Source organism: Microcaecilia unicolor, chromosome 4 (genome assembly GCF_901765095.1).
Source record: "Microcaecilia unicolor chromosome 4, aMicUni1.1, whole genome shotgun sequence".
In the NCBI taxonomy this organism is placed as follows: Eukaryota; Metazoa; Chordata; class Amphibia; order Gymnophiona; family Siphonopidae; genus Microcaecilia; species Microcaecilia unicolor.
The window spans coordinates 22,401,930-22,422,077 of NC_044034.1; the positions used below are offsets into that span (position 1 = coordinate 22,401,930).

At 47.3% G+C, this 20,148-nt stretch overlaps 1 protein-coding gene across 2 annotated transcripts in view; it reads right to left on the reverse strand.

The window, feature by feature from the left end:
• Window positions 1-1,971: 1,971 nt before the first annotated feature.
• Window positions 1,972-20,148, reverse strand: part of P2RY6 (pyrimidinergic receptor P2Y6) — a 219,421-nt gene continuing 201,244 nt past the window's right edge. The window contains exons 1-2 of one of the 2 annotated variants that reach the window (XM_030200027.1): window positions 17,214-17,285; window positions 1,972-3,607 (exon numbers count right to left, since the gene is read on the reverse strand). In XM_030200027.1, coding sequence (XP_030055887.1) covers window positions 2,584-3,555 — 972 coding nt within the window. In that variant the 5' untranslated portion in view covers window positions 3,556-3,607; window positions 17,214-17,285 and the 3' untranslated portion in view covers window positions 1,972-2,583. Of the gene's footprint in view, window positions 3,608-17,213; window positions 17,286-20,148 lie in introns of those variants that run through there. The other variant, XM_030200026.1, reaches the window with a different exon arrangement.

Below are 20,148 nucleotides of genomic sequence, written 5' to 3' on the forward strand. Positions count from 1 at the left end.
TCACCTGTGGATCGGCACTGATTAATTTCCAGGGGTTTATGCAGGTACTGAAGTTGAGTAGCCCACTGGTTAGTGCCGTAGCCTGAGACCCTGGGGAACCAGGTTCAATTCCCAAAGCAGCTCCTTGTGACTCTGGGCAAGTCACCTAACCCTCTATTGCCCCAGGTACAAAATAAGTACCTGTATATAATATGTAAAACACTTTGACTGTATCCACAGAAAGATGGCATATTAAATCTCATCCCCTTTAGTGTTCTGTAATTTATAACAACGGGCTGGGGAATAAGTACATAAGTACAAAAGTATTGCCATACTGGGAAAGACCAAAGGTCCATCAAGCCCAGCATCCTGTTTACAACACTGGCCAATCCAGGTCACAAATACCTGGCAAGATCCCAAAAATGTACAAAACATTTTATACTGCTTATCCCAGAAATAGTGGATTTTCCCCAAGTCCTTTTCCTTTAGGAAGCCGTCCAAACCTTTTTTAAAACTCCGCTAAGCTAACCGCCTTTACCACATTCTCTGGCAATTAATTCCAGAGTTTAATTACACATTGAGTGAAGAAACATTTTCTCCGATTCGTTTTAAATTTACTACATTGTAGCTTCATCGCATGTCCCCTAGTCCTAGCATTTTTGGAAAGCGTAAACAGACGCTTCGCATCTACCCGTTCAACTCCACTCATTATTTTATAGACCTCTATCACATCTTCCCTCAGCCGCCTTTTCTCCAAGCTGAAGAGCCCTAGCCGCTTTAGCCTTTCCTCATAGGGAAGTCATCCCATCCCCTTTATCATTTTCATCGCCCTTCTCTGCACCTTTTCTAATTCCACTATATCTTTTTTGGGGCACGCAAAGTGTCAGGTTCTGTGAAATCCCATAGGGACCATAGTCATGCTGAACGAACACTGTCACATTAACACCACCACAATATATGACAAATTTTGCAATAAAACACATCAGTAATGTAGATGGCCTCATAACCCTCCAGAAATTAAAAGTAGTTACTGGTAACACCCCTCTCCCCCTTCTAGGTGCATTTCAACCAAGTGACAGCGCCTAGAGGGGAGGCCTGCATCCGCACTCATAGGCATAAAGACAGACCTAATAATATAGTAAGTGACGGCAGATAAAGACCTGAGCGGTCCATCCAGTCTGCCCAATTGTCACACTCATCATCAATTCATGATTCAATCATCAATGAATGTTACGTAAAATACTTGATCATGGTCTGTCTTTGGCGTTTCTGGGACATAAGCCACAGAAGTCCACCTGGCCTTGTCCTTATGTTCCAAATACATACACCCACTTTCGTATAGCCCCTGTCACTCTTTGCCACGTCTTTTCACATGGACTCTCCAAAAAGACACGTATGAATTTGTAAGTGGAAGAAGGGCAAATATGTACACTTTTCAACTTGCTTTTGATTGCAGGAACTCGGTGACCCCCAAATGAAGCAGAAAGGGCCTCGTTTCGGAGACATAACTTGAATTGCATGCGTATTCTTGTGACTTTTACAGAGGACATCCAGAAGAGCACAGAGACAATTTTCTTTAACAAACGGGTCAAAATTCTCTAGGACTGAAAACTGGCTAAAGATTCAAGACAATTTGCACACGTAACATATACAGTGTCTGCACCAGTACAATAACACATTACACAACTGCCAATGAATTTATGCTATTCAAAACACATGTGTGTAAAGACAGGCAGACCACAGATGTACTGTAAGCCTGACTAAGGCTGGTTTGGATAGACACAGCGTGTTAACTAGCATACTGAAGACACTTAATGGTGAATACAAGCAGTGCGTTTTTTCTAGCAAAATAGGTGCCAGTACTCAAATGCAAGGCCGCCCTTCAGGGGTGAGGTGATCACTGAGGAACCCACCCCACAATAGCCAGACCCCCTGCAACCAGTCACAGAATCTACGACAAGGGCCTGAGCTCTTTCATATAAACTTGGGGACCTTGGGTCAATTTTAGCAGACAATGAAAAAGGTGCCGGTACTCAGTACCCCCTCAAAACAAAAGCCCTGAATACAAGTATTAACTTTTATCCAGGCTGTGTTTACTGAATTGTTCATTATACTTAATGTGGTGGCATTTGCTGGTAATATTAATGTGTATTGTTGCCTACATTAGGTTACATTATGTGCCCAAGTTGTAGCGTTAATATCAGGGCACCTGGTTCTTGCATTAGTTAAAGCTGGTTTACATTAACTGTGGCCTGAGTTCTTTAATACTGTAGTTTGCAAAATGAAAATGAGCTGCACCCAACACACGTCCTGTATTGTGAGTTCCACTAATAAACACGGCACAGTCAAATGTACCAACTCTTTAAGCTAATGATCTAGTCCCTGCCGCAGTCTGGAAGCAAGTCCCAGCTACGGCCCCCGAGGACGGCAACTGGACAACCACACTGTACACCAGCAGGAACAGAAGAAGGTTCACAGCTACTGCTAAAGGAAAAGTGACAGATGCATTGCTCATGGCAGGTTTGTGAAGTCCACTTCAGTTGACCATTGTTGTAGAACCATAGCTGGTTACTCCTCCTGCTTGCCATGGGCAAGGTGGGCGGCTCAGCGTCTGCTTCTCCACTTGGTGTGCACTCTTTCCAGCAGGGTCTTCGTACTCTGGCGAAACTTCTGCTGCGTGAAGTAGAAGAGAATCGGATCCAGGACGCTGTTCATGCTGGCAAAGGGTCTGGTGCACTTGTACGAAATGGCAAAGTTCTGGAGAACCAAGCAGGGCACGTTATCCAGGGAGCGTACGATCAAGTAAATGGTCTTAGTGAGGTGGAAAGGAAAGAAGCTGATCGCAAACACCATCACCACGATGATGATCATGCGGATGGCTTTGTCCTTTTTCTTACGCACGGCTGGTCCAATCAGATCATCCTTCTGGCAAAGGATCTTAGTCATGGAGCAGTAGCACACCAGGATGGCAACGAAAGGGATTAAGAATCCCGTGATCGTCAATGTGATTCCGTAAGGGAAATACTTGGAGGAGAGCGCTGGGGGGCTCAGGTCGTAGCACACGGTCCTGTTTCTCTGGGTGCCAGTTGACGCAAACACAAAGGTGGGTACGCACTGAATGACGACAATTAACCACACCAACCCACAGACCGTCCAGGTGAATTTTTTGCCCCTCTTTTTGTGCCAGATCGAGAGGGGATGGCAGATGCCCAGGTAACGATGGATACTCATGCATGTCAGGAACATGATACTGCCGTGCAAATTGCTGTAGAACTGCAGACGGACAAACCTGCACGTGAAGTCCCCAAAAGGCCAGTAGTCTTGCTTGGAGTAGTTGTAGATAAGAAGTGGCAGGGAGCAGACATACAGGAGGTCTGCCATGGCTAGGTTCAGAGTGTATATAGCGGTGCGGGTCAGCACTTTATGGGACAGCCAGATCTGAAGGATGACAAACAGGTTCAAGGGGAGTCCAAGGACCAGGACCACCGAGTAGACCACAGGCAGTAAGATCTGCTTGAATTCTTCATGGAAAATGCAGGCGTTTTTCCCCTCGGGGACTGATGTCAGGTTCGCCATGCCCGGTCTTGTATTTATGACCGAGGGAGCAGGCCGTGGTGTTAAGTTAGAACTGAAAGGAGACAGAAAAAAGAATAAATAAATACTTTCCTTTAAAAAAAAAAAAAAAGGCACTTTGAAAGGCTCATTTACAAAACTTTTTAAGTCCACTTTCGGCCAAAAATGAGCTAGCGTTTCGTATGGACAAAGGATATCGTTAGCTACTAGAGTGATAATTAATCGTTGAGATGAACAGTGTGTTTGTCATTTGCCTGCAGCCAAGTTAAAATAAGATTTGTTTTCCAAAATTTATTTTTGTTACATTTGTACCCCGCGCTTTCCCACTCATGGCAGGCTCAATGCGGCTTACATGGGGCAATGGAGGGTTAAATGACTTGCCCAGAGTCACAAGGAGCTGCCTGTGCCTGAAGTGGGAATCGAACTCAGTTTCTCAGTTCCCCAGGACCAAAGTCCACCACCCTAACCACTAAGGCCACTCCTCCACTGTTGCTACTATTTCAGATTCGACATGGAATGTTGCTATTCCACTAGCAACATTCCATGTAGAAGTCGGCCCTTGCAGATCACCAATGTGGCCGCGCAGGCTTCTGCTTCTGTGAGTCTGACGTCAGACTCACAGAAACAGAAGCCTGCGCAGCCTTCTACATGGAATGTTGCTAGTGGAATAGCAACATTCCATGCAGAATCTCCAATAGTAGCAACATTCCATGTAGAATCTCCAATAGTATCTATTTTATTTTTGTTCCATTTGTACCCTGCGCTTTCCCACTCATGGCAGGCTCAATGCAGCTCACATGAGGCAATGGAGGGTTAAGTGACTTGCCCAGAGTCACAAGGAGCTGCCTGTGCCTGAAGTGGGAATCAAACTCAGTTCCTCAGTTCCCCAGGACCAAAGTCCACCACCCTACACCCTAACCACTAGGCCACTCCTCCACTGTTGCTACTATTTGAGATTCTACATGGAATGTTGCTATTCCACTAGCAACATTCCATGTAGAAGTCAGCCCTTGCAGATCACCAATGTGGCCGCGCAGGCTTCTATATGGAATGTTACTAGTGGAATAGCAACATTCCATGTAGAATCTCCAATAGTATCTATTTTATTTTTGTTCCATTTGTACCCTGCGCTTTCCCACTCATGGCAGGCTCAATGCAGCTCACATGAGGCAATGGAGGGTTAAGTGACTTGCCCAGAGTCACAAGGAGCTGCCTGTGCCTGAAGTGGGAATCGAACTCAGTTCCTCAGTTCCCCAGGACCAAAGTCCACCACCCTACACCCTAACCACTAGGCCACTCCTCCACTGTTGCTACTATTTGAGATTCTACATGGAATGCTGCTATTCCACTAGCAACATTCCATGTAGAAGTCGGCCCTTGCAGATCACCAATGTGGCCGTGCAGGCTTCTGCTTCTGTGAGTCTGACGTCCTGCACGTATGTGCAGGACGTCAGACTCACAGAAACAGAAGCCTGCGCAGCCTTCTACATGGAATGTTACTAGTGGAATAGCAACATTCCATGTAGAATCTCCAATAGTAGCAACATTCCATATAGAATCTCCAACAGTAGCAACATTCCATGAAGAATCTCCAATAGTAGCAACATTCCATGTAGAATCTCCAATAGTATCTATTTTATTTTTGTTACATTTGTACCCCGCACTTTCCCCACTCATGGCAGGCTCAATGCGGCTTACATGGGGCAATGGAGGGTTAAGTGACTTGCCCAGAGTCACAAGGAGCTGCCTGTGCCTGAAGTGGGAATCCAACTCAGTTCCTCAGTTCCCCAGGACCAGAGTCCACCACCCTAACCACTAGGCCACTCCTCCACAAAATCAGCAAAGTCTAAGCAGTTGTTAATTCCAAAACTAGCTCCGTCTTGAACACTGTATGGCCGTTTCATAGCAGGTAGCATAGCTTGCAGCAGCCAGTAATGTGATATTACTACTACTACTTATCATTTCTATAGTGCTACAAGGCATACACAGCGCTGTACACCATACACAAAAAAGACAGTCCCTGCTCAAAGAGCTTACAATCTAGATAAGTCAGGTAAACAGACAGAACAATTAAGGGTAAGGGAATGAAGAGGTGAGGAAAAAGGACAGGGTAAGTGAGTTAGGAGTCAAAAGCAGTGGTAAAGAGGTGGGATTTGAGTTTCGACTTGAAAACGGCTAAAGACGGGGCTAGACGTACAGGCTCGGGAAGTCTATTCCAGGCGTGAGGTGCAGCGAGACAAAAGGAACGGAGTCTTGAATTAACAGTAGCAACTTATTTGGGATAAACAGTCAACAGAAAAACGTTTTGTATTTCAAGGGGCCCTTTTAGAAAGCTGTGGTAAGCACTAACGTGATTTACCATAGCAAAACAAGGCATACCGAGGGGTGTTTTGGGGTTTTTGCCGGGTTCTTGAGGCCTGGATTGGCCGCTGTCGGAGACAGGATGCTGAGCTTGATGGACCCTTGGTCTTTTCCCAGTATGGCGGTGCTTATGTACTTATGTGTCCCATAGTAATTTCAGGATGTGCGTGCGTCCCATGTGCTACATTTTGGTTTTTTGCAGTGGGGGCGTGTCTGAAGTGGAGAGTGGGCGTGTTCTGTGCTACATTCTCAACCTCTCACTTTCCACTGCGACTGTCCCTGCTGCCTTTAAACATGCTGTGGTCACACCTCTCCTTAAGAAGCCTTCACTCGACCCTACTTGTCCCTCTAATTACCGACCCATCTCCCTCCTTCCTTTTCTCTCCAAATTACTTGAGCGTGCTGTTCACCGCCGCTGCCTTGATTTTCTCTCCTCACATGCTATTCTTGACCCATTACAATCTGGTTTTCGCCCTCTCCACTCAACCGAAACTGCGCTTACTAAAGTCTCCAATGACCTATTACTGGCTAAATCCAGAGGTCAATATTCCATCCTCATTCTTCTTGATCTTTCTGCTGTTTTTGACACTGTCGATCACAGCATACTTCTCGATACCCTGTCCTCACTTGGATTCCAGGGCTCTGTCCTTTCCTGGTTCTCTTCCTACCTCTCCCTCCGCACCTTTAGTGTTCACTCTGGTGGATCCTCTTCTACTTCTATCCCTCTGCCTGTCGGCGTACCTCAGGGTTCTGTTCTTGGTCCCCTCCTCTTTTCTATCTACACTTCTTCCCTTGGTTCATTAATCTCATCCCATGGCTTTTCCTACCATCTCTATGCTGATGACTCCCAAATCTACCTTTCTACCCCTGATATCTCACCTTGCATCCAAACCAAAGTTTCAGCGTGCTTGTCTGACATTGCTGCCTGGATGTCTCAACACCACCTGAAATTAAATATGACCAAAACCGAGCTTCTCATTTTCCCCCCCAAACCCACCTCACCGCTCCCCCCGTCTTCTATTTCTGTTGATGGCTCTCTCATTCTCCCTGTCTCCTCAGCTCGAAACCTTGGGGTCATCTTTGACTCTTCTCTCTCCTTCTCTGCTCATATCCAGCAGACCGCCAAGACCTGTCGTTTCTTTCTTTACAACATCCGTAAAATCCGCCCCTTTCTTTCCGAGCACTCTACCAAAACCCTCATCCACACCCTTGTCACCTCTCGTTTAGACTACTGCAATCTGCTTCTTGCTGGCCTCCCACTTAGTCACCTCTCCCCTCTCCAGTCAGTTCAAAACTCTGCTGCCCGTCTCATCTTCCGCCAGGGTCGCTTTACTCATACTACCCCTCTCCTCAAGACCCTTCACTGGCTCCCTATCCGTTTTCGCATCCTGTTCAAACTTCTTCTACTAACCTATAAATGTATTCACTCTGCTGCTCCCCAGTATCTCTCCACACTCGTCCTTCCCTACACCCCTTCCCGTGCACTCCGCTCCATGGATAAATCCTTCTTATCTGTTCCCTTCTCCACTACTGCCAACTCCAGACTTCGCGCCTTCTGTCTCGCTGCACCCTACGCCTGGAATAAACTTCCTGAGCCCCTACGTCTTGCCCCATCCTTGGCCACCTTTAAATCTAGACTGAAAGCCCACCTTTTTAACATTGCTTTTGACTCGTAACCACTTGTAACCACTCGCCTCCACCTACCCTCCTCTCTTCCTTCCCGTTCACATTAATTGATTTGATTTGCTTACTTTATTTATTTTTTGTCTATTAGATTGTAAGCTCTTTGAGCAGGGACTGTCTTTCTTCTATGTTTGTTCAGCGCTGCGTATGCCTTGTAGCGCTATAAAAATGCTAAATAGTAGTAGTAGTAGTAATCGGTTAGCGCAGCTACACTGCCGCGTGCTAGCCGACTAGTGCATGCCTAGTGAACTCTTGTTGCCATCTTTGCGCTAATCTATTTTAATAGCCATGCACTAATGGCAAAATTAGCGCGTGGCCATTAATATAAAAGATAGGAAATTTGGCCATTTCACCACAATGGGAAAAATGGCTTCAGCACATGGGAAAGACCCACGTGAGGGGACACGAAGGCCACTTGTTCCCGCTGTTTGGTAAAAGGGCCCCTTAATCTTAGTTCAATATTTTTAATATGTTGCACCTAACACATTATCAGGCTTATTTTCGAAAGAGAAGGGCGCCCGTCTTCCGACACAAATCGGGAGATGGGCGTCCTTCTCTCAGGGTCGCCCAAATCGGCATAATCGAAAGCCGATTTTTTACGTCCTCAACTGCTTTCTGTTGCGGGGATGACCAAAGTTCACGGGGGCATGTCGGCAGTGTACCGAAGGCGGGACGGGAGCGTGGTTAAGAGATGGGCGTCCTCGGCCGATAATGGAAAAAAGAAGGGTGTCACTCACGAGCATTTGGCCAACCTTACTTGGTCCAATTTTTTTCACAAATAAGCCTCAAAAAGGTGCCCGAACTGACCAGATGACCACTGGAGGGAATCGGGGATGACCTCCCCTTACTCCCCCAGTGGTCACCAGCCCCCTCCCACCCTAAAAAAAAAAAATTAAAAAACATTTTTTCCAGCCTCTATGCCAGCCTCAAAGGTCACACCCAGCTCCATGACAGCAGTATGCAGGTCCCTGGAGCAGTTTTTAGTGGGTGCAGTGCACTTCAGACAGGTGGACCCAGGCTCATCCCCCCCTACCTGTTACACTTGTGGTGGTAAATGTGAGTCCTCCAAAACCCACCCGAAAACCCACTGTACCCACTTCTAGGTGCCCCCCATTCACACCTTAGGGCTATGGTAGTTGTGTACAGTTGTGGGGAGTGGGTTGGGGGTGGGGGGCTCAGCACTGAAGGTAAGGGAGCTATGCACCTGGGAGCAATTTGTGAAGTCCACTGCAGTGCCCCCTAGGGTGCACAGTTGGTGTTCTGGCATGTGAGGGAGACCAGTGCACTACGAATGCTGGCTCCTCCCACGACCAAAGGGCTTGGATTTGGTCGTTTTTGAGATGGGCGGTTTCCATTATCGGCGACAACCGAGGTCGTCCATCTCTAAGGGTGACCATCTCAACATTTAGGTCGACCTAAATGTTGAGATTTGGGCGTCCCCGACCGTATTATCGAAACGAAAGACGGACGCCCAGCTTGTTTCGATAATACGGGATGCCCCGCCCCTTCGCGGGGACGTCCTCAGAGATGGGCGCCCTTAGAGATGGGCGTCCCCGTTCGAAAATGCCCCTCCACGTGTCCACCAGTCAAGAAGTCTGTTGCAATCTATGAATAAATCTTTACTAGAAGTGCCAACGTGTCAAGATGTAAGGTTGAAAGAATTCCGACATTCCATCTTTGACATTGCTGGGCCACAATTTTGGAATCAGTTTCCTCAATGCATCAGAGAGACTCAGGAGGTGGGTGTTTTTAAGAAATTGTTGAAGACGTGCTTGTTCAGACAGGTGTATGAAGGAGTATAATGTTAGGAGGTAAAGGTGCTGTATAGAGGAAGAAACTGAGGAGGGGAGGGTTGGCTGGAGCATTGAGATGTGATATGTACACTAAGTGTTGTATTATTTTTGTTTATGTATAGTAACATAGTAATGTAGTAGATGACGGCAGACAAAGACCTATACGGTCCATCTGCCATTTTCAGGGCATAGACCGCAGAACTCTACCCATTTCATTTGTTATTGGTGTACTCCGCCTAGAAGATTATTGACAGAGCGGAATATACGTTTTTAAATAAATCAATATTGATAAACGGTGAAGAGTGGGGGTGAACAGGGATCTGGAGTTCAAATTCTGGACCAGAGAAGAAACATCCTTCCAATGACACCTATAGTTACCAAGCACCATGGGGTCACTTCTTTAACTGGGCGCCAAAGTTAGGTGACTAGATGCAGTGTGTTGAGTGTGAATTTTATCATGGCACTTGAGTGCCCAGATTGCGTTACAGAACGCTTACATTAAATGGCATCTACACATCTACATTTAGACAGGTGTAATGCTCAGTGAAAGCAAATAGCATGTTGGGTATTATTAGAAAATGAATGGAAAACAAAAATGAGGACGTTATAATGCCTTTGTATCGCACCATGGTGCGACCGCACCTCAAATATTGTGTTCAATTCTGGTCACCGCATCTCAAAAAGGATACAGTGGAATTAGAGTGGAGTGGAGTGGAAAAGATAGATATGGAGCGTCTATTTACGCTTTCCAAAAATACTAGGACAAGGGAGTGGCTTTGCTACGTGGGGCCTGAGGGGGCCTGGGCCCCCGTAGATGTGGCCCTGGCCCCCCTGCCGCCGATCCCCTTGATCCCCCCTCCCGCCACCAACCCTCCCCCGCTGTCACCGCCCGCCCCGCCGCCGCATCAGATACCTTGTTTGCTGGCGGGGGTCCCCGAACCCCGCCAGCCGATGAGAGTGTTCTTCAGCGCCGGAGTAGCGCTTTCGTTCAACGCAGTTCCTGGTGTGATCAGCTGTTTCTGACGCCTTACGTCCTGTACCATGCATGTAGTCCCGTGCAGGACGTAAGGCGTCAAAAACAGCTGATCATACCAGGAACTTCGTTGAACGAAGGCGCTACTCCGACGCTGAAGAAGACTCTCATCGGCTGGCGGGGTTCGGGGATCCCCGCCAGCAAACAAGGTATCTGATGCGGGGCGGGCGGTGACGGCGGGGAAGGGTTGGTGGCGGGAGGGGGTTCAAGGGGGTCAGCGGCAGGGGGTCCAATGTGGCAGTGGTGGCTCGGGGGGGGGGGTGGCTAAACAGTGCCCCCCCACCTTGGGTTCTGGCCCCCCTCCCGGCGAGTTCTGGCTACGCCCCTGGGACAAGGGGGCATGCGATGAAGCTGGTGCAGTAAGTTTAAAACAAATAAGAGAAAATGTTTCTTTACTCAGCGTGTAATTCGACTCTGGAATTCGTTGCCGGAGTATGTGGTTAAGGCGGTTAGCTTAGCAGAGTTGAAGAAAGGTTTGGATGGCTTCTTGAAGGAAAAGGCCATAGAATGTTATTAAAAGGACATAGGGAAAAATCCACTATTCCTGGGACAAGTAGTACAAAATGCTTTGCTCCGTGGATCTTGTCGGGTGATTGTGACCTGGATTGGCCACTGTCGGGGACAGGGTGCTGGGCTAGATGGACCTTTGGTCTGTCCCAGTGTGGCGATGCTTATGTCTTATCTCCTAGAAAAGATGAAGAGAAGGGCGGCGAAAATGATAAAGGGGATGAGACGACTTCTCTATGAGGAAAGGCTGAAGCGTCTAGGGCTCTTCAGCTTGGAGATATGATAGAGGTCTATAAAAAGTGGAACGGCTAGACATGAATCGCTTGTTTACCCTTTCCAAAAATACTAGGACTAGGGGGCAAGAAATTATCAGCACTAATTGTCACTAATTAGAACTTACCTGCACTACTCGCTATGCATATTCTATAAAGTAGTACGCATAAATTCTACCGTGTGGATCTCAAAAAAGGGTGTGGCCAAGGGAGGAGTATGGGTAGGTCGTGGGCGTTCCTAAAATTTACGCATTGTGTTACAGAATAACCCACTCCACGTTGAAAATTAGGCATGGGCATTTACACCGGCTTTTCGTTGATGCAAATGGCTGCGCTTAAAGTTTAGTCACGTGGATAGCGCTACGTGTATTCTATAAACTGCACCTAACTTTAGGCATGGTTTATAGAATACGCGTGAGTTGTATTTTCCATCTGCGTCAATTTTTTCGGTGCCAAATACAGAATCTGGCCCTATGTGTAACTTTCAGTGTTCTATGAGTTATGAACATGTATCCGAAAATAGCACTGAAGGCCCAGCTGACTGGAGGAGTAGCCTAGTACTTAGGGAGTGGGCTGAGAACCAGGGGAGCCAGGATCAGTTCCCAATGTGGCTCCTTGAAACCCTGACCAAGTTACTTAACCCTCTATTACTCCAGGTATACAATTTAGGGCGGGGCCGAGCCGGCCCAAGGAAAAGATGCTGCCTGAGGTGGAGCTAGCATATAACATAATGAGTGGAGTGGAACAGGTGGATGTGAAGCGTCTGTTCACGCTTTCCAAAAATACTAGGACTAGGGGGCATGCGATGAAACTACAGTGTAGTAAATTTAAAACAAATCGGAGAAAATGTTTCGTCACCCAACCCATAATTAAACTCTGGAATTCGTTGCCGGAGAACGTGGTGAAGGCGGTTAGCTTGGCAGAGTTTAAAAGGGGTTTGGACGGTTTCCTAAAGGACAAGTCCATAGACCGCTACTAAATGGTGGAAAAAATCCACAACTTCGGGAATAACATGTATAGAATGTTTGTACGTTTGGGAAGCTGCCAAGTGCCCTTGACCTGGATTGGCCGCTGTCGGGGACAGGATGCTGGGCTTGATGGGCTTTTGGTCTTTTCCCAGTATGGCATTACTTATGTACTTATGTAACATGCCACCCTCCCTGGGCATTTTACCTCATCACAGTGACATTCCAAACCCGGCAGCAATTCCCATATGCTTCCCTGCCGCTGGCGGAATCCGCTTCTTCCCTTTACTGCAGCTGCCTGAGCCTCTGATGAAACAGGAAGTTACTTTAGAGAGGTGGGTGCCGGCGGCAGAAGGACAGCAAATGGGAATCGCTGGCAGGTTTGGAACGTCACCGTGCCGAGGTAAAATGCCGCAAAGTCGCTCCCCGAGATGCCGCTCCTGTAGAGTGCTGCCTGAGGTCCCCGCCTCAGGTGGCCTAACGGTTGGGCCACCTCGGACTTAGGGCCTTGTTTACTAAGCCGTGCTGTAGGGACGCTAGTGTTTTTAGTATGTGCTAATGCTACAGAACCCCATAGGAATATACGGGGGTCTCTAGCATTAGCACGTGCTAAATTTTAGCGCAAGCTATAAACGCTAGTGCGCCTTAGTAAATGGGGTCTTTAGATTGCGAGTCCTGTAGGGACAGAGAAAGTACCTGTGTATAACAAATATGAGCTGCTTTGGTTGTACTACAGAAAAGTGTTATATCAAATGCATTACCCTAAAGGCCAACTGCGTTTGAGTTACAGTTGCCAAAACCAGCCCCCAAATCCTTTTTCTGCCTGGCTTTGTCCAAAAGGTTATTTTAAAATTTCAGCAACGTTTTTGGTTTTGACCAAAAAATGACCATGTGTTTTCAGTGCAAGCCGCAAATGTTTGCTTTGTCCCATTTGTCTTCTATCTGGACCCCTCAAGTGCCTGGCCCCCCCCCCCCCCCCGGGCCTATCTTATAAACTCTGATTGTCTAGGGGTGTAGTTAGGGCAGGGATGATCCCCAATTACTCCTACCCATTCTGGTTCTGCTCTCAAAACTGCGGCTATGACTGGGGCATTGCTCCCTGCCCTGATTACGCCACTAAACCACCAGGGAATGTGGGGTAGTCCGGGAAGGAGAGGGGGAGGGGTGGCTGTTCTTTGTATTTTTATTTCTTTGACTGCAATTGCAAGTAATGCAGTTATGATCTTGCGTAGTAGTTTATATGGTAAACAGGGTGCTCCAAATAAATTTATTTATTTATATTTGCTCACACCTTTTTCTGTAGTAGCTCAAGGTGAGTTACATTCAGGTACTCTGGAAATTTCTCTGTCCCAGGAGGGCTCACAATCTAAGTTTGTACCTGAGGCAATGGAGGGTTAAGTGATTTGCCCAAGATCAGAAGAAGCAGCAGTGGGATTTGAACCGGCCACCTCTGGATTGCAAGACCGGTGCTCTAACCAGGTCCGCCAAGAGCCTGGGCCGGGCCTGGGGCAAGGCCGCCCCCGGGGCCCTGTCCCTGCCGGCCTGCCCCCCCCCCCCAAGGTCGCCGCTCCCCCCTCCACCCCCGAGGTCACCACCGCTCCCCCCCAAGATCGCCGCGGCCACTGCTCCCCCCTCCACCCCCCCTGAGGTCACCACCACTGCCCCCCCTCCGTCTGCCACCGGGCCGAGCCCCCTGCATTGAAATCGCAGTCTCACCTCCGTGAAAGCAGCGCTGCAGGCAGCAGACCGCCTCCCTTCGGCCCTCCTTCCCTGCTTGTGTCCCGCCCTCGCGGAAGTTACGTCAGATGAGGGCGGGACACAGGGAGGGAAGGAGGGCCGAAGGGAGGCGTTCTGCTGCCTGCAGCGCTGCTTTCATGGAGGTGAGACTGCGATTTCAATGCAGGGGGCAGACGGTCGACGACGGAGGGCAGGTGGGACTGTGGCGCTGGGCCCGGGCAATTTTGTCCCCCCTGCCCCCCCCTCTTGGCGGCTATGGCTCTAACCACTAGTTTAGCAGGAATTTGCAAATTTGGGACGATAAGCTGCTTAGGAATTAGCCTCTCTGTGGACATATGACACCAGCTGTCAGTCCAAATGTGGTGTAAAGTCAGTCACTGTAAAAGCACGGTGGCTTTTAGTTTCAGTTTTCATCAGCAGTGGTCCATGTGTGTGTGGAGGCTATTTTGCTTGGAGGTAAAATACGGTCTTTCATGATTTAAATTATATCCTGGCTTGGATACTACAGCAGAGGGATGCCGACTGCCATTTCTGACAATCCCTAGTGGCCTCCACTGGTTCACAAGCACATTTGAGTTTTTGGTTTCCATTTTGGCTATGGAGGAAACTAGGTGCCGAGTTTCGACTGCAGTTTTGGTTTCAGACCTTTTCAGTAGCAAGTCTCGGCTGAAACTGAGAAAAGCCTCTACGTGACCCTTACGGCATAAATGACGCTCACATTTCAGAACTAGAGTTACAGAATCTGGGTTATGCGGGGAATCTTTCTTTTCCCTGCCCTTCCTTACCTCTCGCTCAAAGGTCTGGCATTCTAGCTTTGAAGCATAGTTGATCTGAGCAGAGCTTGCATATCCCATGCTTGTGCAATACCACCCACCCCAAATGACACACGTTCTCCAAAGAAGGAGAACGTTTTGTAAGAATTTCTACAACAGCTATTCATCACGTTCTCCTTAGTCAGCCGGAGCAATTGCGTGGATGATGTAAGAAGGCCTCATGGCCGTTGCTTAAGATTCTGGGAGTTGGCCTCCACTCTCATTTTTCATTTCTGTCTTTCATAAAATTGAAACATACATTGAGCTGAAGTTTTGCCCTGGCAGTTTTCTCCCACTCTGTTGGACTTTCAGCTTAATCAGAACCATCTTCTATGTGGGGCTACGATGTCGTGAGACCTTCATGTGCAGCCCCTGAGGAAGGCAAGGAGGGAATTTGCTCCAAGTTATATACATAAGTACCACCATACTGGGAAAAGACCAAGGGCCCATCAAGCCCAGCATCTTGTCTCTGACAGCGGCCAATCCAGGCTCCAAGAACCCGGCAACCCCCCCCCCCCCCCAAAAAAAAAAACCAACTTAATAATGTTCGATAGACTTTTCCCTCAGGGATCTGTCCAAACCCCCTTTAAATTCCGTAAGGCCAGCTGCTGTCACTACATTCTCCGGCAACGAGTTCCAGAGTCTAACCACACGCTGAGTAAAGAAAAACTTTCTCCTATTTGTTTTAAATCTACCATATTCTAGCTTCATCTTGTGTCCCCTGGTTTTGTTGTTGCTTGAAAGTGTAAACAAACGCTTCACATCTGTCCGCTCTACTCCGCTCATTATCTTGTAGACTTCTATCATATCACCCCTCAGCCGCCTTTTCTCCAAGCTGAACAGCCCTAACCTTCTCAGCCTTTCCTCATAGGGAAGTCGTTCCATCCCTTTTATCATTTTCGTCGCCTTTCTCTGCACCTTCTCCAATTCCTTTATATCTTTTTTGAGACGCGGCGACCAGAATTGGACACAATATTCAAGGTGCGGTCGCACCATGGAGCGATACAACTGCATTATAACATCCTCGTGTTTGTTTTCCATCCCTCTCCTAATACTCAACATTCCACTTTCTTTATCACAAACATTGCAGCCACAGTCATTTGGGGGGGGGGGGGGGGGAGAGGGGGGCTCACACAATTTATGGTTCCTTTTAGGACCTGTAATCTCCCAAGCAGCATCCACAGTCTCAAACAGCACAGTTCTGCCCAGGAATCAAACCCAGGTCCTCTGGAAATTAATTTTTCAGAAAGGTTTTCCTCTCTTAATACACGGCACATACATTTCTCGTTCTCTACATACATCCTTATTTATGGGGTCCCAAAGGAAAAACAATTCTGAGCAATCAGCTCACGAATTGAACTTCCAGAAACTCTCAGGACATCCTTAGTCTCTTACAGCGGGTGCAATTCACCAGAGAAGCCAGTTCACTTCCCCTGTTCCTGCTAAGTCACTTCTCCACATCCTGACTCTATCAGCTGTGTCTCAAACAGACAGCTCCTTCCCCCAAGCCCTCTGCTGCCCAACCCCAATGAAACACAGTCATTTCAGAACTGCTTCTTTCCTTTTAACTCTCCCAGACAGACACAAGTGCAGAGACAGACAGAGAAAACACAGACATACACAAAACGCAGATATACACCCACACAGGGGTTGGAACGAATTCCTTGAGGCGTACTCCATAAACTTTCCCCACTTACTGAGCCTTCCAGTACATCTCCTTATAACTACTACTACTTAACATTTCTAGAGCGCTACTAGGGTTACGCAGCACTGTACAATTTAGCAAAGAAGGACAGTCCCTGCTCAAAGGAGCTTACAATCTAAAGAACGAAATGTCAAGTTGGGGCAGTCTAGATTTCCTGAGTAGAGGTGTAGTGGTTAGGTGCTACAGATCCTGAAAGGCTGGACAACAAGAATCATCTGACACTGTTAAAAAGAACATGTGAAATAGCCCCAGATTTTCATTCCGAATTTGGCTCGAAAGCATTCTGAGAGATCATCTTTGAAACCAAAGCTGAAGAACCAGGACTATCTCCGACTCTTCCAGCAGTCTAGGGCGGTGGTATTCCCTTCCAGTCCTTGAGGGCCACCAAGGGGTCAGGTTTGCAGGATATCCCTCATGAATATGTATGAGAGAAGATTTGCTTATAATGGAGATAGTAGGTGTACAAATCTCTCAAGCATAATCATAAGGGACATCCTGAAAACCTGACCCCTTGGCAGCTCTCAAGGAGTGAAATCCACAGGTCTAGGGCAATGGTTCCCTAATGCATTTCTTCGCACTCTCAACCTGTTTTAGAGGAACATACGTATTACACTGGCTCTTAGGCCAGACGATTATAGATACACCTGTGGAAAGTCAGACAACCAGGCTTGGTTGAGCGCCTTCTTAAACATCACACAGTAGCAGGTTTGACTGAGCAGTCTCGGAAATAACCTGAAAGGATTTAGAAGGTTGGGATGACGTACCTAGTAAAAAAGAATTGCACAGTTCTTACCCCCATCTTTGTTTGAGCTGCCCTACAGGCTCCTGTTGGAATTAAGCATCCGTCAAGCAAGAAACCTCCTCTTCTCTACTGTAACGTTCTCTGTGCCATGAACTGGAGCTTCTCTCCACCAACGTCTTACCAACGGAACCACCCACAGTTCCGATTTTAACGGCTTCAAAAATCTAGAGCGACCTTGGATGGAAGTGGCTGAATGCAGATGCTGACGGTGGTTTTATAGTTATGAGAAAGGATTACTTCCCTTTTTTATATTTTGGAGCAGAAATGAAAAGCAAACTGAGAAAAAAAGAAAGAACAGCATTTTCTATTGAGAAGTTTTGACTGACTCAGTTAATACAAATCACCAAAGTGTTTAACGTCCATTGGAAAAGTTTGCCTTTTTGCAGATGACATGCAACAGAGCGGACACCCCAGAGGACTTTGACACCATGAAAAGTGATCTACAAAAATTGAAAGAATGGTTCAATATTGATAGTTAAAATTTGATGCAGGGAAGTGGAGGTGATACACTTGGGGTGTAGAAACCCAAAGGCGTTGTATGCAATAGGGGGCGAGGGGCTGATATGCACAGACCAGGAAAGGGATGTTGGGATGGAGCCAGAGGTGACATTATCTGACAATCTCAAGGGGGTGGAATAATGTGGCAAGGGCAGTGGCCAAAGCCAGAAGGATGCCGGGCTGCTTAGAGAGAGGCATAACCAGCGGAAGAAAGGAAGTGTTAATGACCTTGTAGGGGTCATTGGTGATATCCCACTAGGAGTACTGTGTTCAGTTTAAAGGCTATATGTTGCTAAGGATTTAAAAAGACTTGAAGCTATTCAGAGGACGATGACAAAAATGGCATGGGGTTTGCCCCAGAAGATGTAAGAAAAGAGGACTTGGAGACCTGAACACGTATACCATAGCAGACAGGAGGAGCAGGGGAGATAGGAGATAGGCACTAAATATTTGAAAGGCATTAAATACAAATAATCTTTTCAGAGATGGGGAAGCAGAAGAACTAGAGGACATGGAGCCAAGAGCAACATCAGGAAATGCCTTTTCACGGAAAAGGTGGTGAATACTTGGAATGACCTCCTGGTGCAGGGGTGGGGACAAAAAACAGTGATGGAATTCAAAAAGGTATGGGATAAGCACAGAGAGTCCTATGTAGCAGGAAGAGTGAGATGAAAACACAAGTTCGATGACCTTACCACTTCAAACAAGGTAGAAGGGTACAACCTGCCAGAGTGGGAGATATATTTCTTCACTCAACGTGTAATTAACCTCTGGAATTCGTTGCCAGAGAATGTAGTAAAGCGGTTTAGCTTAGCGGGGTTTAAAAAAAGGTTTTGGCTAGCTTTCTAAAAGAAAAGTCCGTAAGCCATTATTAAAATGGACGGGGAGAAACCCACTGCTTATTTCTACGATAAGCAGCATAAAATATATTGTACTGTTTTGGGATCTTGCCAGTTACTTGTAACCTGGATTGACCACTGTTGGAAACAGGATGCTGGGCTTGATGGACCTTCAGTCTGTCCCAGTATGGCAATACTATGTACATATGTACTTATATAGCCCCAGGGTACAACTAGTCACCTTACAAACCCACTGTACCCACATCTAGGTGCCCCCGTTCACCGTCAAGGGCTATGGTAATGGTGGTGGCTAGGATGTGTATTCATGCAACACTGGACTTCTCAAGATCCGCCTAACGTCGGGTATTGGAAAAATCAAGTTCACTTACTGGCGGTGTGGGAGGCCCGGGATGCTAGAGGCTCTCCCAAGCATAAGACACATTTTACAGGTCTGGGCTCCCTATCTTCAAACCCTATATCTCAGAGGGTTGTAGTATGCTATTGAACACTCTTTGACTGTGGCAAGCCTACTGAAGAGTCTTGCTTGGGGTGAATGGAAGGGTTGGGAATTGTTTTCCTTCCTTGTTTTCTACATGCTGGCTTGGAGGGGGGGGGGGGGGGTATAATCTTTTTTCATAGAGGGGAGAGTACAAGAGGCGGCTCTTTCCGCTAAATGTTACAACTCTGTATGATTGGGGGGGGGGGGGGGGGTGGTTTGCTGATCCCAGTCAGTATACCACCCAACCACACCTGGGGGTTGTGGGAGAGACAGGGCAGGGTGTGTGTGGTGGGATGTAGATTTCTTTTTCCTGTAATATGAAAACAAAACCAAAAATTGTTACTGTAGTCGATTGTTGTTTATATCATTTTATTCAATAAAAACTCTTTTATCATAGAATACCGCAATTCCTGCCACCCTTATGCCAGGATTGGGTGCCAGCAATTTACCCCAAGTTTTAGCTGCGTAATTACTGGTGCCCAAATTGGGCATGGAAATGTTTCTCTAAGCACCACTTGGAGTGCTCTTTATAGACCAGCACGCCATGCTGACTTTTTACAGCGCCAAAATGTGAGCGCCGTTTACTGAATCCCGTCCGTAATGTGGAGGAGTGGCCTAATAGTTAGTGCAACGGACTTGATCCTGGCAACCTAGGTTCAATTCCACTGCAGCTGCTTATGACCTTGGGAAAGTCACTTAACCTTCCACTGCCCCAGGTACAAAAAAAAAACAACTTAGATTGTGAGCCCTCTAGGGACAGAGAAAGTACCTGCTTATAATGTGTACAGCCGCTGCGTATATCTAATAGAGCTAGAGAAATGATTAGTAGTTAGCGAGATTAGTTGTTTGGCGCTTTTCCTGCAGAATTTCTTTGAAGGTCTTTCAGTTAAGAGTTGCAGCCTGTCTCCTCAGATCGGGAGTATGTGGGTGGGTGTGGGGGGGTACCAGGAAGAGGAAGCCGTAGCCTTCCTAATGGGTTAGTCAGGTTCTGAAAACCCCGGGTGCTGAATTCCAAGAACTGCAGCCCTGGACCATGATTGTGCATTACTGTTCCAGCAGATCTCCTTCCCCCTGAATTAGAAAATTCTCC